The sequence below is a fragment of the Tympanuchus pallidicinctus genome, unplaced genomic scaffold (genome assembly GCF_026119805.1).
Source record: "Tympanuchus pallidicinctus isolate F22 unplaced genomic scaffold, pur_lepc_1.0 scaffold16, whole genome shotgun sequence".
Classification (NCBI taxonomy): Eukaryota; Metazoa; Chordata; class Aves; order Galliformes; family Phasianidae; genus Tympanuchus; species Tympanuchus pallidicinctus.
This window is the reverse complement of record NW_026294679.1, coordinates 27,888,195-27,909,803: the sequence shown is the minus strand read 5'-3', so window position 1 is coordinate 27,909,803 and position 21,609 is coordinate 27,888,195. Positions and strand designations below refer to the sequence as shown.

The following is a 21,609-nucleotide window of genomic DNA, read 5'->3' as shown; positions in this document are numbered from 1 at the left end:
CACTGATTTCACTACCCTCTACCTCTAGCACCTAAAGCAAACCCCTCCTCTATGCACAATTCTCCTCCTTATACTTGATTCTGTAGCCTCCTAATAATATTCCAAGATTAGATGGTGGCAGGGAGCTCCACAGAAAGCCCAGGAGGCAGCCACAAACTCCACACCGTGCACAGGGTTTGATGAATGTGAAGAAGGGGAGCCTGAGCTCTCAGTATTTAAAGAAGTACAGAATTTTGCTGACCAAGAACCAGCCTTCCAATATCTCCGCAGCAGAGGAGGAAAAAAAAAAAAAGACTGTCATCACCTGACAGACTACACAGGTGACTAACTAGACTAACTACAGCAGCTGGTTAATAATGAGTATTCTTCAATGCAGTTTTAAAAATGAAGGGAGGAATTTATTGGGTTTAATTACTATAGTAGGCTTTTCTCATTGCCAAGGAAATGCATATGTATCTAAATCAAGGATTCCGTCCCCTGCACAAATTCATAGCTACTTGTACCACTGAAGAGGCATCCTCAAACATTTACAGGTAAAATGAAAAAAACAAATTTGTTCAACATAGTTAATGAGTTCTGTTTATTTCCTGCTGGCTAGGCAGGGCAAGTACATCTAATAGAGCTGCAAAGCCTCTCTGGCCATTTGTAGGGTCACGTAAAGCTTCGAGCTACAGAAGCAGTAAAAGGCAACTCCAGCTGCTTCCTTGCATAAATCTTCACCATCAAAACACATCTGAAATTGACAGGTTCCAGTTGACTTCCCTCCCTGGTTTTCATTAATTACAAGCTCTTTTAATTAGTACTTGCACGCAAGAGGTCAAACAACTTAGCTGCTCCTCCAAGATTTAATTACCAAGCACACCCCAACAGAGACCCAGCTTGGCCCAGTGTAGCGAGAGCCAATACCTCTCACAAGATGCTGTTCATTGACACAAGCCATCTTCAGTACAGCACCATCTTCTGACTGCACTCAAAAAAGCACAGGAAAAGCAATTACTTGTAGGACTGGGCAGAAGGGCCTCTGCCTATTCCTCTTCCCACATAAGAACAGCTGGCTGCCACCCACACAGCTGGGGTGTATTGATAGCAACAAACACCTTTGCAGCTTTCTGGATGAGAAAAATCCATACTGGTTCTCTCTTCCACTTTTCAGGTTCTCTCCTTGCAACTCCCCATTGCAGTGGGATAGAATATTTAAAAGACTTTTCAGTGGCTCACATACAAACCTCTCAGACTTGCGATGGCATACATTTTCCTTCCTGAACTATACTCACAACTGGTGCTGGCACTGGAGAGGACACCGAGAGCCACTGCTGATAGGCATCCCTGACCAGTTACACTCAGCAGGGTGGCACACAGACCTGTGCTACAGCCACTTCCAGGACAGCAGTAGTATTTGCTAGAGGTGATCAAGTCCATGAGAAAGAACTAGATGTGCATGTTCTGCTAAATTCAAGATGAAAACTTTGTTATCTCTAACTAGACCTCAAAAGAAGAGTTTGGACTGAAAGAGTTTGGACTCAAGAAAATTTGGGTCTATCACCTGCATTAGATCAGAAGTGGCTTAACCCAACTGTCCCCTTGCAGGCAAACTTTTTCTGGCAGTCCTTGTCTGACTCACCACTCAGCCTGCAAAAAAACTAACCAGGGCAGGAGACAGACCAGCTCTGTCCACATCAAACATAGCAATGCATTTAGAAGCCAGAAACTGCAAATCATTTCTTGCTTTTCATGGTATGCTTTTCTACACCTCACGTATTGCAAGACCACCAAGCAATGACATACCCCATACAAAAGCCAGGCAATAACAGATAGAAAAGTGAGCCAATCCTATTCAGTCCTCTGAATAGTGCATCTGAACAGTGTATCCAGCCTAAGTGGAATCCTATTGAGAAAATACTGCTCTCTAAATATTCAAAATGAGCTCCAAGTAGCAGCTTTATGGATCTCAGACTGCAGTACAATAAGCAGCACCTGCAGAAGCTACTACAGTCTATTAGGAAAAATATTAAGACTTTCTGGTAGGAGACCTTCAGCAAACACTTAGCCTGAATTTACAATCTGACCCTTCGGTTCTCTGCTCCAGAAGAAGTCATTGGTCCTTGGCTTTTTCATACCAGCTGTGTTCATACATGAGTATGGTACTTGGAAAAAAAAAAAAAAAGAGCTCAGAACGCAGCTCAGCAACAGCTCAAAACTCACGTCTGCTCTTTTACAGTTTCCCACTAGTTCTCCATTAAAATAATAATAATAAAAAAAGCAATGTTCGTCACCTACATAGAAGAGGAGAAGAACCTGTAACAAAGGCTGATAAGAGAATAATTTGGAGCTGTGAAGAGAGATCAATAAATACATTTGGAGATGTGTTCAGTCACCACCCCCCAGAGCTAGAGAGAATTAAAAACAAATTAAAAACTATGCACTTATCTCCCAATCATTCAAATATAAAGAACAATCACACGGCATAAAGTTGTGAGGAGAAAATGGATTTTGCCAGATCCTTTAATGCTGATCTTATAGCAGTTATCTCACAAATAACCCAAAATCTTCACTACACTCTAAACCGCTAGTTATAGTTTCACAAAGCAACAGAACCCCCTCCTCATTGATCATCTCAGCACAGTTAACATTTGATTCATTAAGTTGTGCCTCAGGTTGTCAAGAAGGGAGCTGTTTCTTAATTAATAATAATGAGCTCTAGCTCAGGAGCATCACACTTGTAAGACCCCCAAGGAGCACCAGCTGAAGTAGGAATCTCAGTGGGCAACTATTCAGCCTAAAGCAGAACCACCAAGAGATTAGCAAGGAAGGGCTTTTAAAACAGATGCATTCGTGTTCTTTGATGTTTGTCTATTTTATTACTGATGTTGTAAAAAACAAAAACAAAAACAACAACAACAAAAAAAGCAAACCAGCAACCTTTCTGGATTTTACCATAAAACTACCTCATACCTTAAAATAATTTCATCTGTAAGTCGAACTGCCGTAGCTTGGAAATAAGGTATCACAGGCTAGTGAGAAACAGTTCACTGTATCTGAGAAACAAAACTTTTGTTTTCTGTAGTGGAATCTGAGAAAAGGAAGAGGGAAAACGAGGCTATCACATAAACAGATAGCATAATGCAAAAAACCTTCCATCACAAATGTAGAGTGCATGGCAGCTGAACACTCAAGTGAGGCAAGAACTGTTCTGGCTCCTGATTGAGGACATGCAGCGTGTTACATACCTTGGATCGCCTGCTTGCAGAATTAAACACATTGAACTACAGGCAGCTGATGCTGGGTCAGAATTTTGTCACCAGCTCCATCCCCAGAGATCCACCAGCAAAAACTCCATGCCTGCCAGCGATCCTGGCACTCAGCAGTGCGCTTCGATCCAACTGCACACTGGGGCCCAAGCAAGGAAAAGCATCGCCTTTTGATCTGGGTGCTTGTGTTTGCAATTCGCCCAGGCTCAGGCCAGAGGAAGGGCTGTGCTCCCCCAGAGCCTCCCTTAGAGTCCATAAGGTCCTGTTTAACTTGTGATGAAGTAAACACCAACATATTCCGGCTGACTGATGCTGTTGAAAGTGAAAGGAAAATGAACCGGTGTCCACTGAGCATCCCAAGCATCAGGACAAGAAAACAAAACGTGTTTTCTTCCTCAGAACCAAACACATTTTTTTTTTTTTCCTTTCTCCATTCCTGTTATTTACAGGGAGAAGGAAGCAACCATTTAAAAGTGCCAGGAGGCTTTTAGTCCTTCTAATAGCACATGAATCACACCCATGTCCAGGAATGCACACTGCTGATCTTTCCCAGGGATCCAGCTCCTCCATTCCTATGCAACATCAGGCGTCTCAGCTCTGCCCCGTTGGGTTGAGGCTGAAAATCTCCCCCAGGTGCTGCAACATCAGTCCATCATCCTCTCTCCCCAAGAACATCAGCAGGGCAAATTTCAGGCGTTGTCGCCCAACCCCTTCCCTATACCTATGCACGCTTTTTCCTCCTCACAGGACTTGTTGCGCTTTCTGCCCGCTCCCCGCGCCCCGCCTCGCGCAGCACACAGCTCCACGCGGCCGTCGGAGCGCACGCAAAATGGCGGCGGGCCGCTCCGACCGTTAGGCGGCAACGGTCCGCCGGCTGCGCGAGGCACTGCTGGAGCGCTGACCGCCGCGCGTCCGGTCTCGTTAAGCGGGCAGCAGCTGCACGCGCGCGGCTCCAGAGCGAGGTGTGCAGGGCGCACGCGGCTGGCGGGGCGGCTGCGGGGCAGCGTAACGCAGCTGGTGCGGCTGTTTGGGGAAGTGCCCGTTACAAAGTTACTCATAGCTCTTTACCCTGTATGCAGGTTAGCAGTAATGCCTAGGGATGACACTCGCCGTACCTGCGGAGATGCAGAACTTGAACCGGGGTTGTGCCCCCGTGGCCTCGCTGTGATGAGCAGCGGCTTGGCTGCCCTCATAGTGCCTAATGTACTCCCAGGGATCACAGAAGTTCCAGGATTGCCTCCAGCAAAGCCACAGGCTCTGCGAGGTGTCAGTCTGCTGCAAAAAGATTGTTATGAAGTGAAACAAAGTGCAGAGACCCTTCCAGTTTCCAGTACTCACTGGTCCCGGCTCTCCAGTCGGTTGTGCCAGGCGGTCGCTGCCACTGGGAGCGGCACACAGCTGCTGAACAAGCACACTCCATGTGCAGGGCACTCAGTGCTGGACAGGCCTCCACGAAACAGCCCCCATCCCGTTCCTTCAGCAGGACAGAAGCTGACAACATGACTTTAGTCAGTGCAGTACAAAGGGAAGCTACAGGGGAGAAGGGGACAGACTCTTTAGCAGGGTCTGTGGTGACAGGTTAAGAGAAAATTGTTTCAAACCTAAAGAGGGGAGATTTAAGTTGGATATAAAAGAAGTCTTTAACAGAAAAGGTGGTGAGGCACTGGAACAGGTTGCCCAGAGATGCATTGGATGCCCCATCCCTGCAGACATTCAAGGCCTGGATGGACAGGGCTCTGAGCAACATGATAGAGCTGTGCCTGACCCTGTTCACTGCAGTGGAGCTGGAGTAGATGACCTTCAATGGTCCCCTCCAACTCTGAGTATTCTATGATTCTGAGGAACCACCTCTGAGGAGCAGACACGGGACTGAAAAGTGACTTTCTTAGTTCCAGGAGCAAGTCAGTTCATTGTCACTCTATACTATCAGAACGCTTCCTTCTGTCAGCTGTAGTCACATGATGAAATCCACTGCTGTCCTTGGGGTACAACAGAAAAGAGGAGCAAGGAAGTTACTAACAATAGTCAAATAAGTGTCAAGAGCACATGTAATCAAAGGCTAAGAAAGTTGCTGGGAAAAAAAGCTTTTTTATTTTTTATATTTATTTATGATGGGAAAAGATTTAGGACATTTTAAAGTAATTGGACCGATACCTGTATATAGCAATAAATTACAATATTCATTAAAATGAATTTATTTTGCTAACAGCCAGAGGGACTGTGGAGATGTGTGGCAGGTGACAGTCTGTGTATGTGTAATAAAGTATTCTAAAGGGAAAAAAAGACAAGGGATTAACCTAGTACAATCACATCCATAGAGCTGCAGCATCTCAGCTGCCTCACTCCTCCATTCTTCCAACTCGGGGAGACTGGGCATGTAATCAAACTGGAGATGTAAAAGGAGAAGTGATGATGATCTGAAAGCACAGTCAAAATACTTCTGTAGGCAGAATACAATACAGCTTGAAGGACTGAAAAAAAATCATCCCCAACATTTTAATTTTTGTTGTTAGCAAATATACACACATACCTACAGCTGTGCTCCAGCTTGGCTAGGTACATTCTGCATGTATACTTCCTTTAGAATGAATAAGCATACAAATTCCTGCATGCTCAATCGTGTTGTCTGTGGCAGATTTTGTAAGGGTAGAAAGGGGAGACATAAATGTCTGTTTACAAGAGGCAGGTATATGCCTACACAGTGCTGTCAACAAGTGCCTACACTCTAATACGCAGAGTTCTATATATGGGGCAGGTACAGCTATTAAGAGTTCTACCTCTGCTCTTGGAGTTACTACAGTCTCAGGTTAGCCTGCACTGTATTCTGCTGTGCAAAATATATGCTGATTGCAAGCCCGGTCCTTCCTTCAAGAGTCCTTTTCACAAAATTTGGCATTAAAGCTTTCTTCTGTAGCTTCACTTAGGCAGCTTATTTCCTGCCTGCAGCAGCTATTTTCATACTTCTTATAATGGCCTAATTTGGCAGTTTCTTGGTTTTTTGTTTTTTTTTTGTGTGCTTATTTGGTAGGAGGTGTGCACCATACTAAAGCACATTGGAAACACGTAAGAGAAAAGTCCATCACTACTTTAAAAATGACCCCAAAACTCCCTCTACTGGATTCAGCCTGAAAAAATCTATTATTGCTCAGTAGTGGTGCAGAGCACTATGGCCCTGAGATCACACAGATAGAATGGTAAAAACTATATTTGCTGAATACTATGCTTTATTTCTACAGAGCTTGCACCCCAGGCATAAAGCTCTGATTGTTTACTGTAAAGTTAATGTATGTTAATACTTTGAAGCAATTTGCTTGCTCTCAGATAAAAACAAAAACAAAAACTGTTTTTCAGAGACAAGGTCTGATCAGGAAGTGTTACCCACTAGGTAACAAATTCAATAAACTTTTGGAGTACTTATTTCTATTTTTAACAAAAACAGATTTAACAAAGGTGTGCTCCAAAAATCAGGGTCATTCTAAGAGCACTGAAAACTGAGGATCCAAAAGCAATAGTAATTTCTGATTATTTAATCTGCACTATATGCAGTAGGTAACGTTTATGTCTGATTAGACAAAAAAGAATACACACACAATCTCCCTAAATGGTTTTCCAAAAGTAATGACCAGCACAGCAAACTGTTGGAGTGAATGGAAGGACTGTTCCCAGGCAGGCCTTTCTCTCCAGAAAAGAGGCCTTGTGCACTAAGTGAGCAGTTAAAGATTCTGCAAAGGCTTGGAGCTGCGAACACATTTGCACGTTTAGTCTTTATCTCCCACATCCCTTGTGGATTTCCAGCCTAAGCAGTCAGTGAACTGTGTGATAAATACAAGTGGCTGGAGCCTGTCACAGAGACCAAGCAGGGAAAACCAACTCAGTTATTCCAGTTCAAATGAAGCAGATGCTTCAGTTAAGGTTATCAATGTCTGCTGTACTCTCCATCTCCAAGCAGATGGTTGCTTCTTTTGACTAAGCAATGTTGCTCCTGCTCACTGAAGAAAAAAAGAAAAAAAAAAAAACAACAAAGCGAATCAGTATTGCTTTCTTCGGGACCTTTCCATCTAAGCAAACGGGACAGTGATGAACTTCAATATGTTAGTTAAAGAGAGAGCCCCACCTATGCTCGGGAAGGCGTTCTGACATAGCGTGCTTGTACGTGTGCATCTTTCAGCTGCTTGCATTGCACTGCCCTCTGCTGTTGACAGGAGCAAAAGGCAGCCTGCTATCTGCATTCAAGGAGGAAAGGCAAGAATAAGTTTTTGCTATCAAGAGAGGTTACAATACGAGTTCACATTTGAGCTGATCAGAATAGGCAAAGGAGGCAAACAGGAGTATATTTTCCATGAGACTTCCCAGCAAGTGTATAGTTTTGCTTGTTATCCACCTGTTACCTATACTTTTACAATTAAAATGACACAACTGTTGTCCTTTTCATCAGTAAAACTGCAAGTGCTTTACCAGGAAAAGGCATACTGTTTGGACTTGGTTGCCTTGTAGACAACTAAAAACGTTTGCTAAGTCATTTGCAACTTGCACTGATGCAGTTAGCAATGTAGTGACACTTACTGTTGCTTGCAGTAACATTTGAAAAGCCCTTGTGTAAGGTTTATCCTCAGGTACATTTCTGACTCCCCTCCTTGCACTTAGTTTCTTGTTTAGTTTGACCTCAAATAGTTGCATTCCAGGACAAGTCCGGAAAACATACAACACATACATGACTCAGTGGCCTGGCTGTCAGCAGTGCAAGAGACATCATACCACAGTGTGAAAATAACCTGTTATCCCCATTTCTCCGTTAGAAGAAATAAGTAAATCAGATAATATTAGACAGCAGGACAATAACTGTCAAAGATAAGCCATTCAGAAATTAACGTTCACAAAGGAGCTAACAAACAAGTGCACTTTAAAAGAAACACATCGTTTTCATGTACAAAAACAGAAATGCAGTATTTTTTCAGTACCGTGCACATCCCATGAATGCCACACATAGCATTCAGCAGTTGATGCAACATGCATGCACAGCCCTTAATCTGACTCTTTTGAAATCAGGAGCTGAATGCCAGCACAAAATGCACAAGAGTGTTATTAGCAAAGAGCCTGTGTATCATTAAGCTTCCCTGCACAGAATTACCAAATCTGCAACAGCTTATAAGCATATGGTTTGAACATCAGACTTCCCAGAAACATAAGTTCAGATCCTGGCAGGATCAACTCAGCCTGACAACCTTCTGCTGTAACAATACCTGCTTTTCTGCTCCATATTTTGATACATCTCTCAGAAAGGGCTCTCCCTTATGACTACAGTCTGCTGGGTTGCAATGCAACAACCCAAATCAGTTAACAGAATAGAATTTACAAGGGGCAGGGCTGAACGTGGAGTTACCTACAGCAGACTGAACAACACAGAAGCTGCTTTGCAAAAGGTGAGTAAGAACCATAATATAAAAGAAAAAAACACCATGAAATTGCAGCTTTTTCTGGGTGTAAGCTTAATTTAATCTTTGGGACCCTCTAGGAAGCTAGGGAGGCAGGTTCCTGTCGCCCTGTGATACTGTCAGCATAATTTGCCCAGTGTGGTACTCACAGTCACACTGTCACAACTACTGCCACTCATCGACATTTAAGAATTCTTGCAAATATGAAACCCTACTAAGATGGACACTTTCTGGGTCTGGTGGCGACAGCTCCAGTGAAGTCTATGAAATTTGGCCTCCATCTTCAAAAGCCAGCAGTGATCCCACCTTTTAGTGGGAATTTTTGTCATGCCATCAGCACAGAATCTTGATAAAGTCAAGAACTGCAATACCGGTATTCATTTTTTATGTAAGAAAACTAAGGTACCGAGACTAAAGGTAGCATGGAATGATTTGTCTAGTTGGCCAAAGTGAACAGCAATTACAAGGGAGCAAAGTACTGCAAGAATTGCTGAATTTCAACATTACAACACACTGAAATTTATCAGACTGTCACCCAAGACCTCAGATGCTTATACATTTTATATGCATACACTTAGGATATCTCTAACTTGTTTACTACTACATGAACACTTAATCACTCTTCGTGCACAAAAGATGTTTAGGCTGATGATCATAACGAAATTACAGAAATTTGCCCAGGTTGATTTTCAAGGATCTTTCTAACTGTAACACCCATAATGATGTGTTAGGCCTCTTCAGAGTAAAATATGAACAATTCCTTTGATTGGAACGTACTCTCCTTAATACCTCTCCATCAGAGTGAGAGGTTCCACTGAAATCTAAACATTTCTCTGAAATTGCTTCATTTCTATAAAATATTTTGGAAAATAATGTAAGCAACTGTCGGAGCATCCCATCCCCACACTTGTTTTTACATGCTTGATGGTTCAGGGATTTCTGAGGTTTGTGATGAGGAAATTCCTCCAACAACTTGAAATGAGGCTGCGACGGATGAAGGGAAGAATTTTACTTTGATAGCTTTTAAGTTATCAGCTTTTGCTCTGCTTTGGAATAACCAAAGACTGGAATCCTTCTAAGTTAGTTTCTGCTCTGTATATGAGCAATTACTCCTGTCTTCAGCTGTATATAAAATCCCCAACTATAATCAGAATTAAGCATATAGAAGTATTCCACCTATTGTACTGGACCCAAAGACTCCACATGGCTATGGTTTCACAGAAGACAACTGGAACTAGTAACAAAAAATCTTCCTGTAATTTTTCAGACTGCCTAGTTCTCATTACATACTTGAGGGACTCATATTTTCAGAGCTGCAGTACTTACATTCAACATCCTCTGCGCAGTCAGTTCTCATTTGAAAGAACAGCTGATACTTGTAACCCAGGGAAAGCAGCAACCACGTGAATCTGGTTAATATTACATGGTTCAAGAATCATAGAATCATAGAATCACCAAGGTTGGAAGAGACCTAAAAGATCACCCAGTCCAACCGTCCTCCTATTCCCAATAGCTCCCACTAAACCATGTCCCCCAACACAACATCCAGCCTTTCCTTGAACACCTCCAGGCTCGGTGACTCCACCACCTCCCTTGGCAGTCCATTCCAGTGCCTGACCACCCTTTCTGAAAAGTAATACTTCCTCATGTTCAGCCTGAATCTCCCCTGCCGTAGCTTGAAAACATTCCCCCTGGTCCTATCACTAATGGCACAAGAGAAGAGGCCGACCTCCAGCTCACTACAGCCTCCCTTCAGGAAGTTATAGAGAGCAATGAGGTCTCCCCTGAGCCTCCTCTTCTCCAGGCTGAACATTCCCAGCTCCTTCAGCCTCTCCTCCTATGGCCTGTGTTCCAGACTCCTCACCAGCTTTGTTGCCCTCCTTTGAACACGTTCCAGGGCTTCAATATCTTTCTTGCAGTGAGGGGCCCAAAACTGGACACAGTACTCGAGGTGCGGCCTCACCAGTGCTGAATACAGGGGAACAATCACCTCTCTGCTCCTGCTTGCAATGCTGTTTCTGATGCAAGCCAGGATGCCATTGGCCTTCTTGGCCACCTGGGCACACTGTCGGCTCATGTTCAGCCGAGCATCAATCAATACCCCCAGGTCCATTTCCTCTATGCAGTCCTCCAGCCACTCTGCCCCAAGCCTGTAGCGTCACCTGGGGTTGTTGTAGCCGAAGTGCAGGACCTGGCATTTGGCCTTGTTGAAACTCATTTCATTAGCAGGGGAGATTCAGGCTGGACATGAGGAAGTATTACTTTTCAGAAAGGGTGGTCAGGCACAGGAATGGACTGCCCAGGGAGGTGGTGGAGTCACCAACCCTGGGAATGTTCAAGGAAAGACTGGATGTTGTGTTGAGGGATATGGTTTAGTAGGAGCTGTTGGGAATAGGTGAACGGTTGGACTGGGTGATCTTTTAGGTCTTTTCCAACCTTGGTGATTTTATGATTCTATGATTCTCATCCCATTGGCTTCAGCCCAGCTCTCCAGCCTGTCCAGATCCCTCTGTAGGGCCTCGCTTCCCCCAGGCAGATCCACACTTCCAGCAAATTTGGTGTCATCTGCGAATTTACTGAGGGTGCACTCGATGCCCTCATCGAGGTCATCAATAAAGATATTGAAGAGGACAGGCCCCAGCACCGACCCCTGGGGAACACCACTCACGACCGGTCGCCAGCTGGATTTGACTCCATTCACCACCACTCTCTGTGCCCGGCCCTCCAGCCAGCTCCTTACCCAGCCAAGAGTGTATCCATCCAAGCCTCTGGCTGCCAGCTTCTGCAGGAGAATGCTGTGGGAGACAGTGTCAAAGGCTTTGCTGAAGTCTAGGTAGACCACATCAACAGCCTTTCCCTCATCCACCAGATGGGTCACTAGATCATAGAAGGAGATCAGGTTGGTCAAACAGGACCTGCCCTTCACGAACCCATGCTGGCTAGGCCTGATCCCCCGGTCACCCCGCACATGCCTCATGATCTTCCTCAAGACAATCTGCTCCATAACCTTCCCTGGCACCGAGGTCAGGCTAACAGGCCTGTAGTTCCCCGGATCCTCCTTACGACCTTTCTTGTAAATGGGAGTCACGTCGGCAAGCCTCCAGTCTTCTGGGACCTCACCAGTCAATAATAATTTGTCTTGTGGTTCAGCAATATTCATGTGTACTCATGAAAATGCCATTTCTGTACCAGCAAAGGTGACAAAGATGTTGATTCTGGGTTTCAAAAGGAGGGAAATGTCATCACCTAACACTTTCTTCTCACACATAGCGTTATGCCCAATGACAGCACAGCAGATCTGTTGCAGTGTGAGTAGAACACTGTTTTAAGGCCAAGCACATCACTGCTGTAGGGTCTACGCCTCTGGATAGGAGATGGCAGGGAAGAAAGAATGGGAGAGCCATGTGAACTCCAGCTTTTAAGTATGCTAACAACAGTCACTGCATCAGCTATTTATCTTCTGGCGATCACACAGATAGGATCAGACACCACTAAAATACAGTGCTGTTCATCAAGCAATGAAAAGCAGGCTAACCCAGCAGAAACAAGGGAGGAGGATCCAGCAGTACATGACTAGCTTTATGGGCCTCAGATGAGGAAGATTTGTATTTTATGCTTGAACTTGGAAGCCATATGCAACATACTCAAAGTTATTATCATAAGAGATCAATTTAGTTTACACAATAAAACTACGACTTGACCATTTGCTCTCCTCAACTGTGCATTAGAATTGAAATAACATACCTTCAAAAACTAACCACATCAGTCCTTGTTCATAGCTTTTCTATGCCTTTTGTCTGTTTTTAATTGCTCTCAAGATTTAAGCCAGAGGAAAAAAGCTGCAAGTCTGTTGAAGAAAGACAAGTTCGTGAGAAAACAATTGTAAGCGTAAAGAATCTCCCACCACTGCCACCACTCCCTTTCCATCGCATAATTCTGCACACTCAATGACAATTTAAATACATATATATATGAAGTGAACAGTCAGGAGAAATAGTGACTGATTAGAATTATGACTTTTATTTTTATTCACTAGAGCAACATTGAGGAAGGAATTTTTACATACAGGGTTTTAAATCAACTTTACAAGCAAATCCCAATATACAATATTTACTCTGGCCTGGGTAAAAAAAAAAAAAAAAAAAAAAAAAAAAAAAAAAAGAAAACCAACAAAACCAACCAAGCAAGGGTACCTCTTGTTTTAGCTAGTACTGAATTTAAGATTTCATCGACACTGGAATTATACTGTTTTTTATTATGATGCTTTTATAGTTGAGTAGGCAGCTAGAAGCTTTCCCACAACAGTGACTGAATTTCCTCAATAGTGTTGTTAAGATTACTATACTGAGGCCTACCACCAGAATCATGTACTAAATCCACTCTGCTCAGAAAAAGCCACTATAACAAGATAAGGAATAGTTACGGAAGCCCAATTCAAGAACAGAATGCCATTATGAATGGCAAGAAAATGTCCACAATAAGAGGATTATGTGCTGTGCAAAAACAAATACTTCTCCCCCCCCAACATGCAACCTACCCAATATGACATTTTAGAATAGGATGTGCATATGGTTGTGACATGCAAACAAAGTAAATCACGCAAATGGTAACCAGTTTTCCAGCATCATTACAACACATGGGCATTTAGATCGAGGATGAATTAAATCTTACTGAGCTATGGTGCAGTCTAGCTGCTACGTCTAACTTCGACTCTCACAGCAGTGAGTCTAAAGAACCCACCTTTCTCAGAACTACATGAAAAATTCAGTGCAATTTAGGATTTTCTGGGCTTTTGTGATTATTTGCAGGAATTCTAACAGTCAGTATTGCACTTTTTTTTTCTCCCCAGCAAAAAGATATGCTGGGATCATAATTTTTTTGAAGGGCTATGCTAGTCCTAAGAAAATGCTGCCTTTGGCCTAGATTGGCAAAATGAAGTGTTGGCTTCAGGGAAGCGGAAGGTAACTGGCTGCTTCAGCAGTGTTAAAACTCCACAGAAAATTTAAAGCCATTGCACAACAAAAACTCAGTACACTACATGACTATTTTCAAACATGCTAGAGTGCATATCAATTTTGTGAAAGTGATGTGAAGATATCTTGGAAACAGTAATACTAGCAGGGAAATTAGTTTCAAACAAAAGCCATACACAGCAGGAGGCATCTAGATTATTTTAGGCACAACTCCAAGCAATAAAGCTCATTTAAAGTGCAATTCTGTTTTTTCTTTTGTGTCTATTCACTTGTTAAAACATGTAATTGCCTCTGTACACACATACTGAACAGTAGTTCTAATACTTCTGTGAATACTGCACAAAAGAATAAGACATTAAAAAAATGCAATAATCTAAAAAAACCCAAAAATTTAAAGATATAAAATAATTTATGCATTTAGAACAATCTGCACAAGTACTGATTATATATCTGCACCTTCCATAAGGTAGATAAATTACCCGAAAATACTTACTTAATCCCATTCTACAAGCTGTACAAACACCCTCTTACCTGTCTCCCCCCCAACTCCTATCCTTCACCGAAGTGAGCCTTCAAACTTCACTTCACTGCTACTCTTCCCCCTCGCCTATCTGCTGACAGGCTTTGCTCATACTCTGGACTTACTATACATGCAACAGAGCCTTTCCTGGGAAAGTCAGAAGACCTAAATTACTTTACAGGGATGTGAGGTTAGCAGCTGAATACAAACAATTCAGACTAGCACCTGTCTCATCCGTGAGCAAATCCCAGTATCTCCAGCTCAATGTCTCTCTAATCTTCAACAGAACAAAAAGGAGAAGTGCTATTTATTAACATCAAAAAGTATAATCAATTTACGCCCCTTTAACAGGGAAGAAAAGCCACCGAATAATGTATTTTTGTTATTCTAAAAATAAAATGAAGAGCCACCTTCTGTATTCCAAAAATCCTAGTAATCTCTCTGCTTCGTTCCCAAGTTTTCAGTAAAGGTGCAGTCAGATGGATGTCTGTTCTTTTAAATGTAAACATACAAACTTTAACATCACTAAACCAGACTGGTGACAATTCCAGAATAAAAAGCAACAAAATTCATGGTGAAATATCCATCAGTTGGATTAAGTGAAAAGAATTATTATTATTATTATTATTATTTTACATAAAAACACATACAACCAAAAATAAAATCAGCCTCTCTTCAAGGAAAGTGAACATAAAAACCTTCTGCAGAAATCTATACGGACCAGAAAACAAACTGGGAACCTGACCATTCCCTTGGCAGTTTTTCAACTCTTGAGTAACAAAGTTAGCTGCCAGGAGCTCATTTGGGAAATATTCAAAAAATCATTATCAAAAGTACACGTTTACACTGAAGGCCATCTAATTCTATGCTCCGCAACTTTTTTTTTTTCCCCCTGGAGAGTATTTGTAACAGCCATCTTGAGTTGCATCTATTTTCATCTTGTATCAACTACAGCACTTACTGTTACTCATTCCTTCTAGGTTACATTATCCTCAACACAGCCCCTTCAATTACCAGGAAGTCCTGTAGGCCTCTTACTTCAGATTCTTAGAAGCAGTTCTGGAATGTAAGCCACCCCTAACTCCTTCCTCCTCCAAACCTCTCATTTTTCTATACTTTGACAGTTAGAAGAATTTACAGCACGATGAATCCAAACCTTTGGGGGACACTCATTATGTACCAAGAAATTCAAATTGCATGCATTTTCTTCATTTACCCATCCAACCAAGGTATCCATAAGGATATCCTGAGTTGAAGGGTTGATATAACACAACGTAATTGTGGAAAATATTTATGAAATGTCTATGCCCATTCACTTCATTTTCTCAAAGAAAATACTGCAATATGCCAATGTCCTAAGGCCAAAGCCTAGAACAAACTTTTACTATATTTCATTTTTCTGTCATCATATGCTGTACACAAACAGATCTTAAGTGAACTGTAACAGCCTTCTGCTGCTTATCTTAAAAACAACTCAAGAATAGAAAAAAAAAAAACCAACCCCAAAACATTAACATCTACTATTCAGTGAAGGGAAAGAGGAGAAAAGCAGATGGGACATCACATTAAGTTTCCAGAACACGTGACTGGATATGCATATATTCAACTCACAGCTCATGTGTTATGGTCCCAAGTTGCACCATGATGGGCACATTTCCACATCACTTTAAAAAAAAAATAACAAAAAAAAAAAAAAAAAAAAAACTTACCCTATAAAGCCGAAGAATGTTGATTTTCCTTTTTTATTTCCCCCCAAATGCTCCTTGCCAGTTATCATGCACTTCTTGAGTAATTACAGAAAAAAAAAATTTACAGAAAAACTCCCAAAACAAAATGCACATCTCTGAAAAACTCTTAGAGTACCAGCTCTCGATAAGGACAAATAAATTGGGTTAATTTATTATTATTTAAAAATAGTTGCTTTTTTAATACAAGTTTTATTACGTAAAATAGTTTCAAATCCTTACACATATGGCAAAATTTGTGCAAACGTTTCAAGTCAGGTACTTCAGAGTCTTTCAATATTAAACAGAAATCAATAAATACAAACAGTACAATAAAAGTTAAAATATATCCATTAAAATGCCTGTTGTGCAACCTCAACATAGGTGTTATGGACCCCTAATTCCCCTGGGCTCCTTACTTACCAATTCATAAGAGCCTGCATTGCAAGGTTTTGCACAAATATCCTTAGCACTACATTTTGAGAATCTACCCAGTAATGTGCCTATTACACAATAAAAACATACCACAATATCTTAACAAATGATGCTGTTTAAGAGAGAAGATCCATTTCACCATGTGAAACCTGTTGTCTGTGAAGAGTGAAAACTAGATAAATAAAGAACAGAGCAACTTCAGATTACAGCAAAAACAACACAAACCACTCAACCCATCCGATTAAATAACATTAAATATGTCAGTCTTCAGATAATGATAAATACGAGGATTTTTGCATAGGCCTCTGAAATACAGAGTCAGAATTATGGCCAATAAAACATCTGCTAATAATTCTAACTTTCTACCACTCTAACCTAACGAGTCCTCAGAACCAAGTAGTTAAACTGAATAAGAACCAAGAAGTTTAACTGAATAGTAATTTCATTGTCTAATTACTCAAGTTAACAGAGGTAAGATATCATTTCTGCCCTCCTGGAATACATAGTGCAGCATTCTGGTATTCACGGCCACCAGGCTTCAGTACCGAGATCACTGTGCAATACAATTAATACAGAATTACAATATAATTTAACACTCTCAAGAACTGCTGCACAGCTCGTAACGTGAGCTTCAGAACAAAAAAACAGAATATGCAAACACTAAAGGAAAACGCTCTTTTTGCTATTCACTCAGGCTGTAGATGAAACAGCCTCAATGGCCGTCAATACAGAGGAAGCAATTTAACATGTGACATCACCCAACGAGACGTAGGTATGTCCTCAATGTGTCTTTGGCTTAGGGAGGCGGGACTGCCGACTAGAGGGCAAACTGTCCCCAGAATGCAAAGCGGTGTTCTGTGTTTGCACATTTTCCTTTCTCTGCACTTGTGGCTTTGGGATGTTAGTTTTCAGACTGGTGCTTTGAGGCTCTTGAGACACCGACGTGGATTTCTGATTGCTCACTTGCTTAGATTTAACAAAGGATATAGTTGGTGGGCGAAGTTTGGACGCTTTCTGACTCTGTTTACCCTTCAGGTCCTCTGGACCAGACGTTGGCTGTAGTTGAGTCGAACTACTTGATGGTAGAAGCTCAGGTTCCTTGGAAGCAGAGGAATGATTTGCAGACCTTGCGAGTACGGCCATTGTAGGAGGCACTAAAGCAGTTGGGGGCTTTGCAATTCTTGAAGTCTTTGGCCGAGAAGCCTGGTACATGAACGAGGATTGACCTTTCACGGCTACCTCAGTCCGCACCTCTCTAGCATCAATTCGTGTAGAGGTCTGAAGACGAGAACATGATAGTAACATACCTTTTTTATCACTAGCCACCTCCCCAGGATCTTCAGTATATTTATTTTTCACATTTTCCAAATGCAACGTATTCTCATCTTTTATGCTTAATTGTGTGTTCACTGAAGTGTTTACGTTATTCAGGCTATTTCTCAGAGATATATTTGCAGCATTTTGATTCTGATGATTGCCATTTTCATGCACACCATGTTTAGAATATTCACTGGGGGCCTCGATATGTGGCATTTTTATTAGTTTTCCCTGGACGAGGTCTGTGGAACTGGGAAGGCTGCTGGAAGGCTGTAGTACTTGAGGCTGTAAAAAGAAAAGAATGCAGTAATATGTTAGGCAAAGAAAGCACCAGATAACGCTCTGAACCCCAAGTATGCTAATTGGATGCTTGGTAACAGCTGTATATCTTTTATAAAAGTAAAACATTTTACTTTGGTAAAATAGGATGGTTTATGGGACATGAACAAATGTGATTTGTAACTTAGGTGGAAAAAGTTAAACCAGTACTGGAATACATAACAATAACGACAAAAAAAAAAAAAAGTATAAAGTAAGAGACATAAAAAGATTTGGTTGATGGTTTTACCTTAAGTCTGCAGGACATCCTAACAACAACACAAAAATACTGTTTAAATTCTGATTTGAAATCCTTAAACAAATGCAACAGCTATCAGACTATCCATCTTCTAGCTTCTATACACTGTGTACTCAAATTAGCTACCCCAAAGCTTCCATCATTGCTACATACTGTACACACAGGAACAGAGCTTATATAAAATATATTCATTTGCATTAAGGTTTCCCTGTACTGGACAGTGGTTTACTTCTGATTTCCTTCACATGCAGAACAGTAAGCAGAAACAACAAACCCAGTGAAGTCCAGAGAATTATACTACATAGCTATAAACATGAGGAAGGTGTCCCTTTACAGTTCTCACCCAGTTTTCTGACACTGCATCTTTCTTTCCTCATGAATAGAGATAAGCCCCTTTGCTGGGTGAAATCCGGGACAGGGAGAGGACAGCCCAAGGGCAGCAGAAGTTCACAAAATACCACTGCTGGGGACTAAGCAAGCACAAAGGAGGGGAAGTAAACGAATTTACAGCACATTTTCTTTGCATAACTGATGCCAGAAAATTGGATACAGGTATGCTATAATTAGGTTACAGAATAGATGCAGCAAACTGCTTGATCTTGAAGTGAATTCAGATGGGCTGGTATAGAAATGATCTTCAACAAAATAGTATAACAAAGTACATGTTAAGCTAGAGATCACATAGTGCTACGCTAATAACCAAAGAGAGAAAAATAACAAAGACGTTGTATTTTGCCAGAAGAGACATTTTAGTACTGGACAAGAAAATTGCCAGTACTTCTTCTGGATCAGAAAGTGAAGTCCAAGAAGGACAGGTCATTTTTATGGATAACAGCAGTGCTTCAATTTAAATTAAGGTGTAAGGTGTAAAGTTTAAGCTTGCTTCCAACTACCAAGTGTCAAGAAAATACCTGTGGAGGGCAAATCACTGTGAGAATTCGGAGTTTCTTCATCAGGCTCTGAAACGTATGAATAAGCAGGTTTTGTCTCCACCAAATAGATACACCACAGCTCTCCTATTACTTCACAGTTTTGCTGCATATCCTTCTTTCCTCTGTCTACCTCAGATTCCCATCTGACTATGTAGAGAAAATGTTATGCACAGGGTAAGCTCTGGGGATCTACAATTCAGTCAGTATCCCTCCTGATACTTTTCATCCATAATAAATAACCATGCTAATATTCACCAGCAGTGCCTGTGAATGAGAGAAGCTCGCTCAGGTGGCTGGCACGGCCTTTTCCCTTGTATATCAATTGGCTTTAGCTACAGTCTGCTGCAGCCTCCACACACTGCATGAACCCTGCTGTGTCTCCCAGTCCAGTGCGAATCTGACACACTTCTCTCTCATACTTCTTCCACCTTTGGCTATGAACTGCATTGTGGCTACTGCGATTGCTGCACTGGTAGCGGTTAGGAGACAGAAACACAGAAATCAGAAAAAAAGGGGAAAAAAAAGAAAAATTATAGCTATTCCATGTCTGAGGTGACCTCACTGTCTGAACCACTGAGAAATTCTGCAGCACATTCAAACCTGACAACTCTGTCCATGGCAGTGTGTTGAAACTACATGATCTCTGATGTCCCTTCCAACCTGAGCTGCTCCGTGATTCCACAATTCTATCATTTGTATGTTTTCTTTGTTCCTTCCTGTAAAAAGACCTTAACGTGTACAAACACAAACTAAACCTTAAACCTGCACACAGGTCTTGGAAGAATTACTGAAGCCTGCAATGCATGGCAAACCCCAAAACCAATTAGAACTTAAACTATACTTTTTAACAAGCTTCAAGTTTGGGTGATTTTCTCATCTTCTTTATAAAGGAACTCAACTGCAACAAGCTAGTCCTATCCATGAAATTTGCTGAAACTACTTGAATCCTGACTAAATTATAGTGTGTATGCACATAGTCAACATGTTTAATGCATTTGCTTACAAGTAAAATACAGTCAGCATAATAGAAGCAACATTTGTCCTAAGGGATTTGAGTACAACTCTCTTCAGGCACTCTCTTGAATTATTATTCTCAGCTTCAAAATGTGAAACATTATTCATTCAGTCTTTTTCTTCTTTTCAGGTTTAGCAGAGACTATAATGATATCAATGCACGCTAAAATTCTATAATGTTTCTAAAACAAGAGCACGTTCCAGGATTCTTTAGATTTTCATCTTTCATCTTGTAATATTTCTACTGCAAACAGAATCCTCAGTCATCATAATGAGAAAAATTAATGGTAATGAGAGAAATACTGAGGTGCTTTGATCAAATTCCAATTTGCTAGCCACCTTTTTCCACATAAAATACACCAGTCCTTGTAAGAAAAGGCAACATCTAAGTTGGACCAGTGACATCAATACGTGAAGTGAGAAACACGTTGAACAGTCTAGAATCAATGTACTTTTCCATAACAACCTATTTTTTCTGAGTGCTGTCAAATGCAAAACCATCCTTCTTAATCAAGCAATCTTACAGGAAGTACTAAAACAAGAAGTAATTCTAAATTCTAAAAGTTACAGCTTTGTTTAAGAAATCCTACAGATATTAATGCTGTTTTTCAGAGTTTCTGTAATGGGTTACAGAAATTATTATCCTTCCAGCTTATGAGATGTTAGCCAAACTGGCTTATTGTTTTGAGAGCACACCTACAAAAACAAAACTGCTAAAAATGTGCACAGAAATCAAAGCAAAGCACATATTATTACTGTACAAATACTTAAATAACTGATTTTCTCATCTAATGAAGAAAAAAAAGTTATGTTTATAGCAAGTAATATTATGTCGAGTTCAAATATGTACACAACACCAAAACCTTTCCTTTCTCCTGGAAAGGGCTTCTAAATGCCAGTCTTAAAAAATGCAAATTTTTCCTGACACTACAAATCCTAACTTAGAAATTAATTATGCTAGTTATACTAATCAGAAAAAAATTAACTTGCTGAAAAAGAAAGTTAATAGAAACAACAGAGAAACAAGCCTTTGATAATGCTGTTATTTCAAGGTTTTTGACAGTAGAATAGGTATTATTTAGAGTTTTTAATTTGGACTATTTTGCATTAATGCTTTATGTAGAAAAATAGCCAAATACATCCCTCCCTTGTTACCTTTCATAATCTGAAAGGGTACAAGCAACATAAGATCCATGAGGTTCATAATTCAAACAGAAGACAGGTATGTGCCCAAAATTACAAAGATGGCACTAAAGATATTATATCATTTTTGCAAAGTTTTTTTTTTAAATACTGCACTATTTCCTAACTTCATATTTCCACTTACTCAAAGTCTGGTCAGTTACCAGAAATACAGATTATCTCAAGTTGCTACATATCTAAGATGGCAATGAAAGTAGAAAACCACTTCCAAAACATGCAAGTTCCTGTTCATGA

At 41.1% G+C, this 21,609-nt stretch overlaps 1 protein-coding gene across 3 annotated transcripts in view; it reads right to left on the bottom strand.

The window, feature by feature from the left end:
• Nucleotides 1-12,679: 12,679 nt before the first annotated feature.
• Nucleotides 12,680-21,609, bottom strand: part of CCSER2 (coiled-coil serine rich protein 2) — a 70,935-nt gene continuing 62,005 nt past the window's right edge. For 2 of the 3 annotated variants that reach the window (XM_052677972.1, XM_052677971.1), the window contains exon 10: nt 12,680-17,934. In XM_052677972.1, the coding sequence (XP_052533932.1) occupies nt 17,113-17,934 (822 nt within the window). In that variant the 3' untranslated portion in view covers nt 12,680-17,112. The remainder of the gene's footprint in view (nt 17,935-21,609) is intronic. The other variant, XM_052677973.1, reaches the window with a different exon arrangement.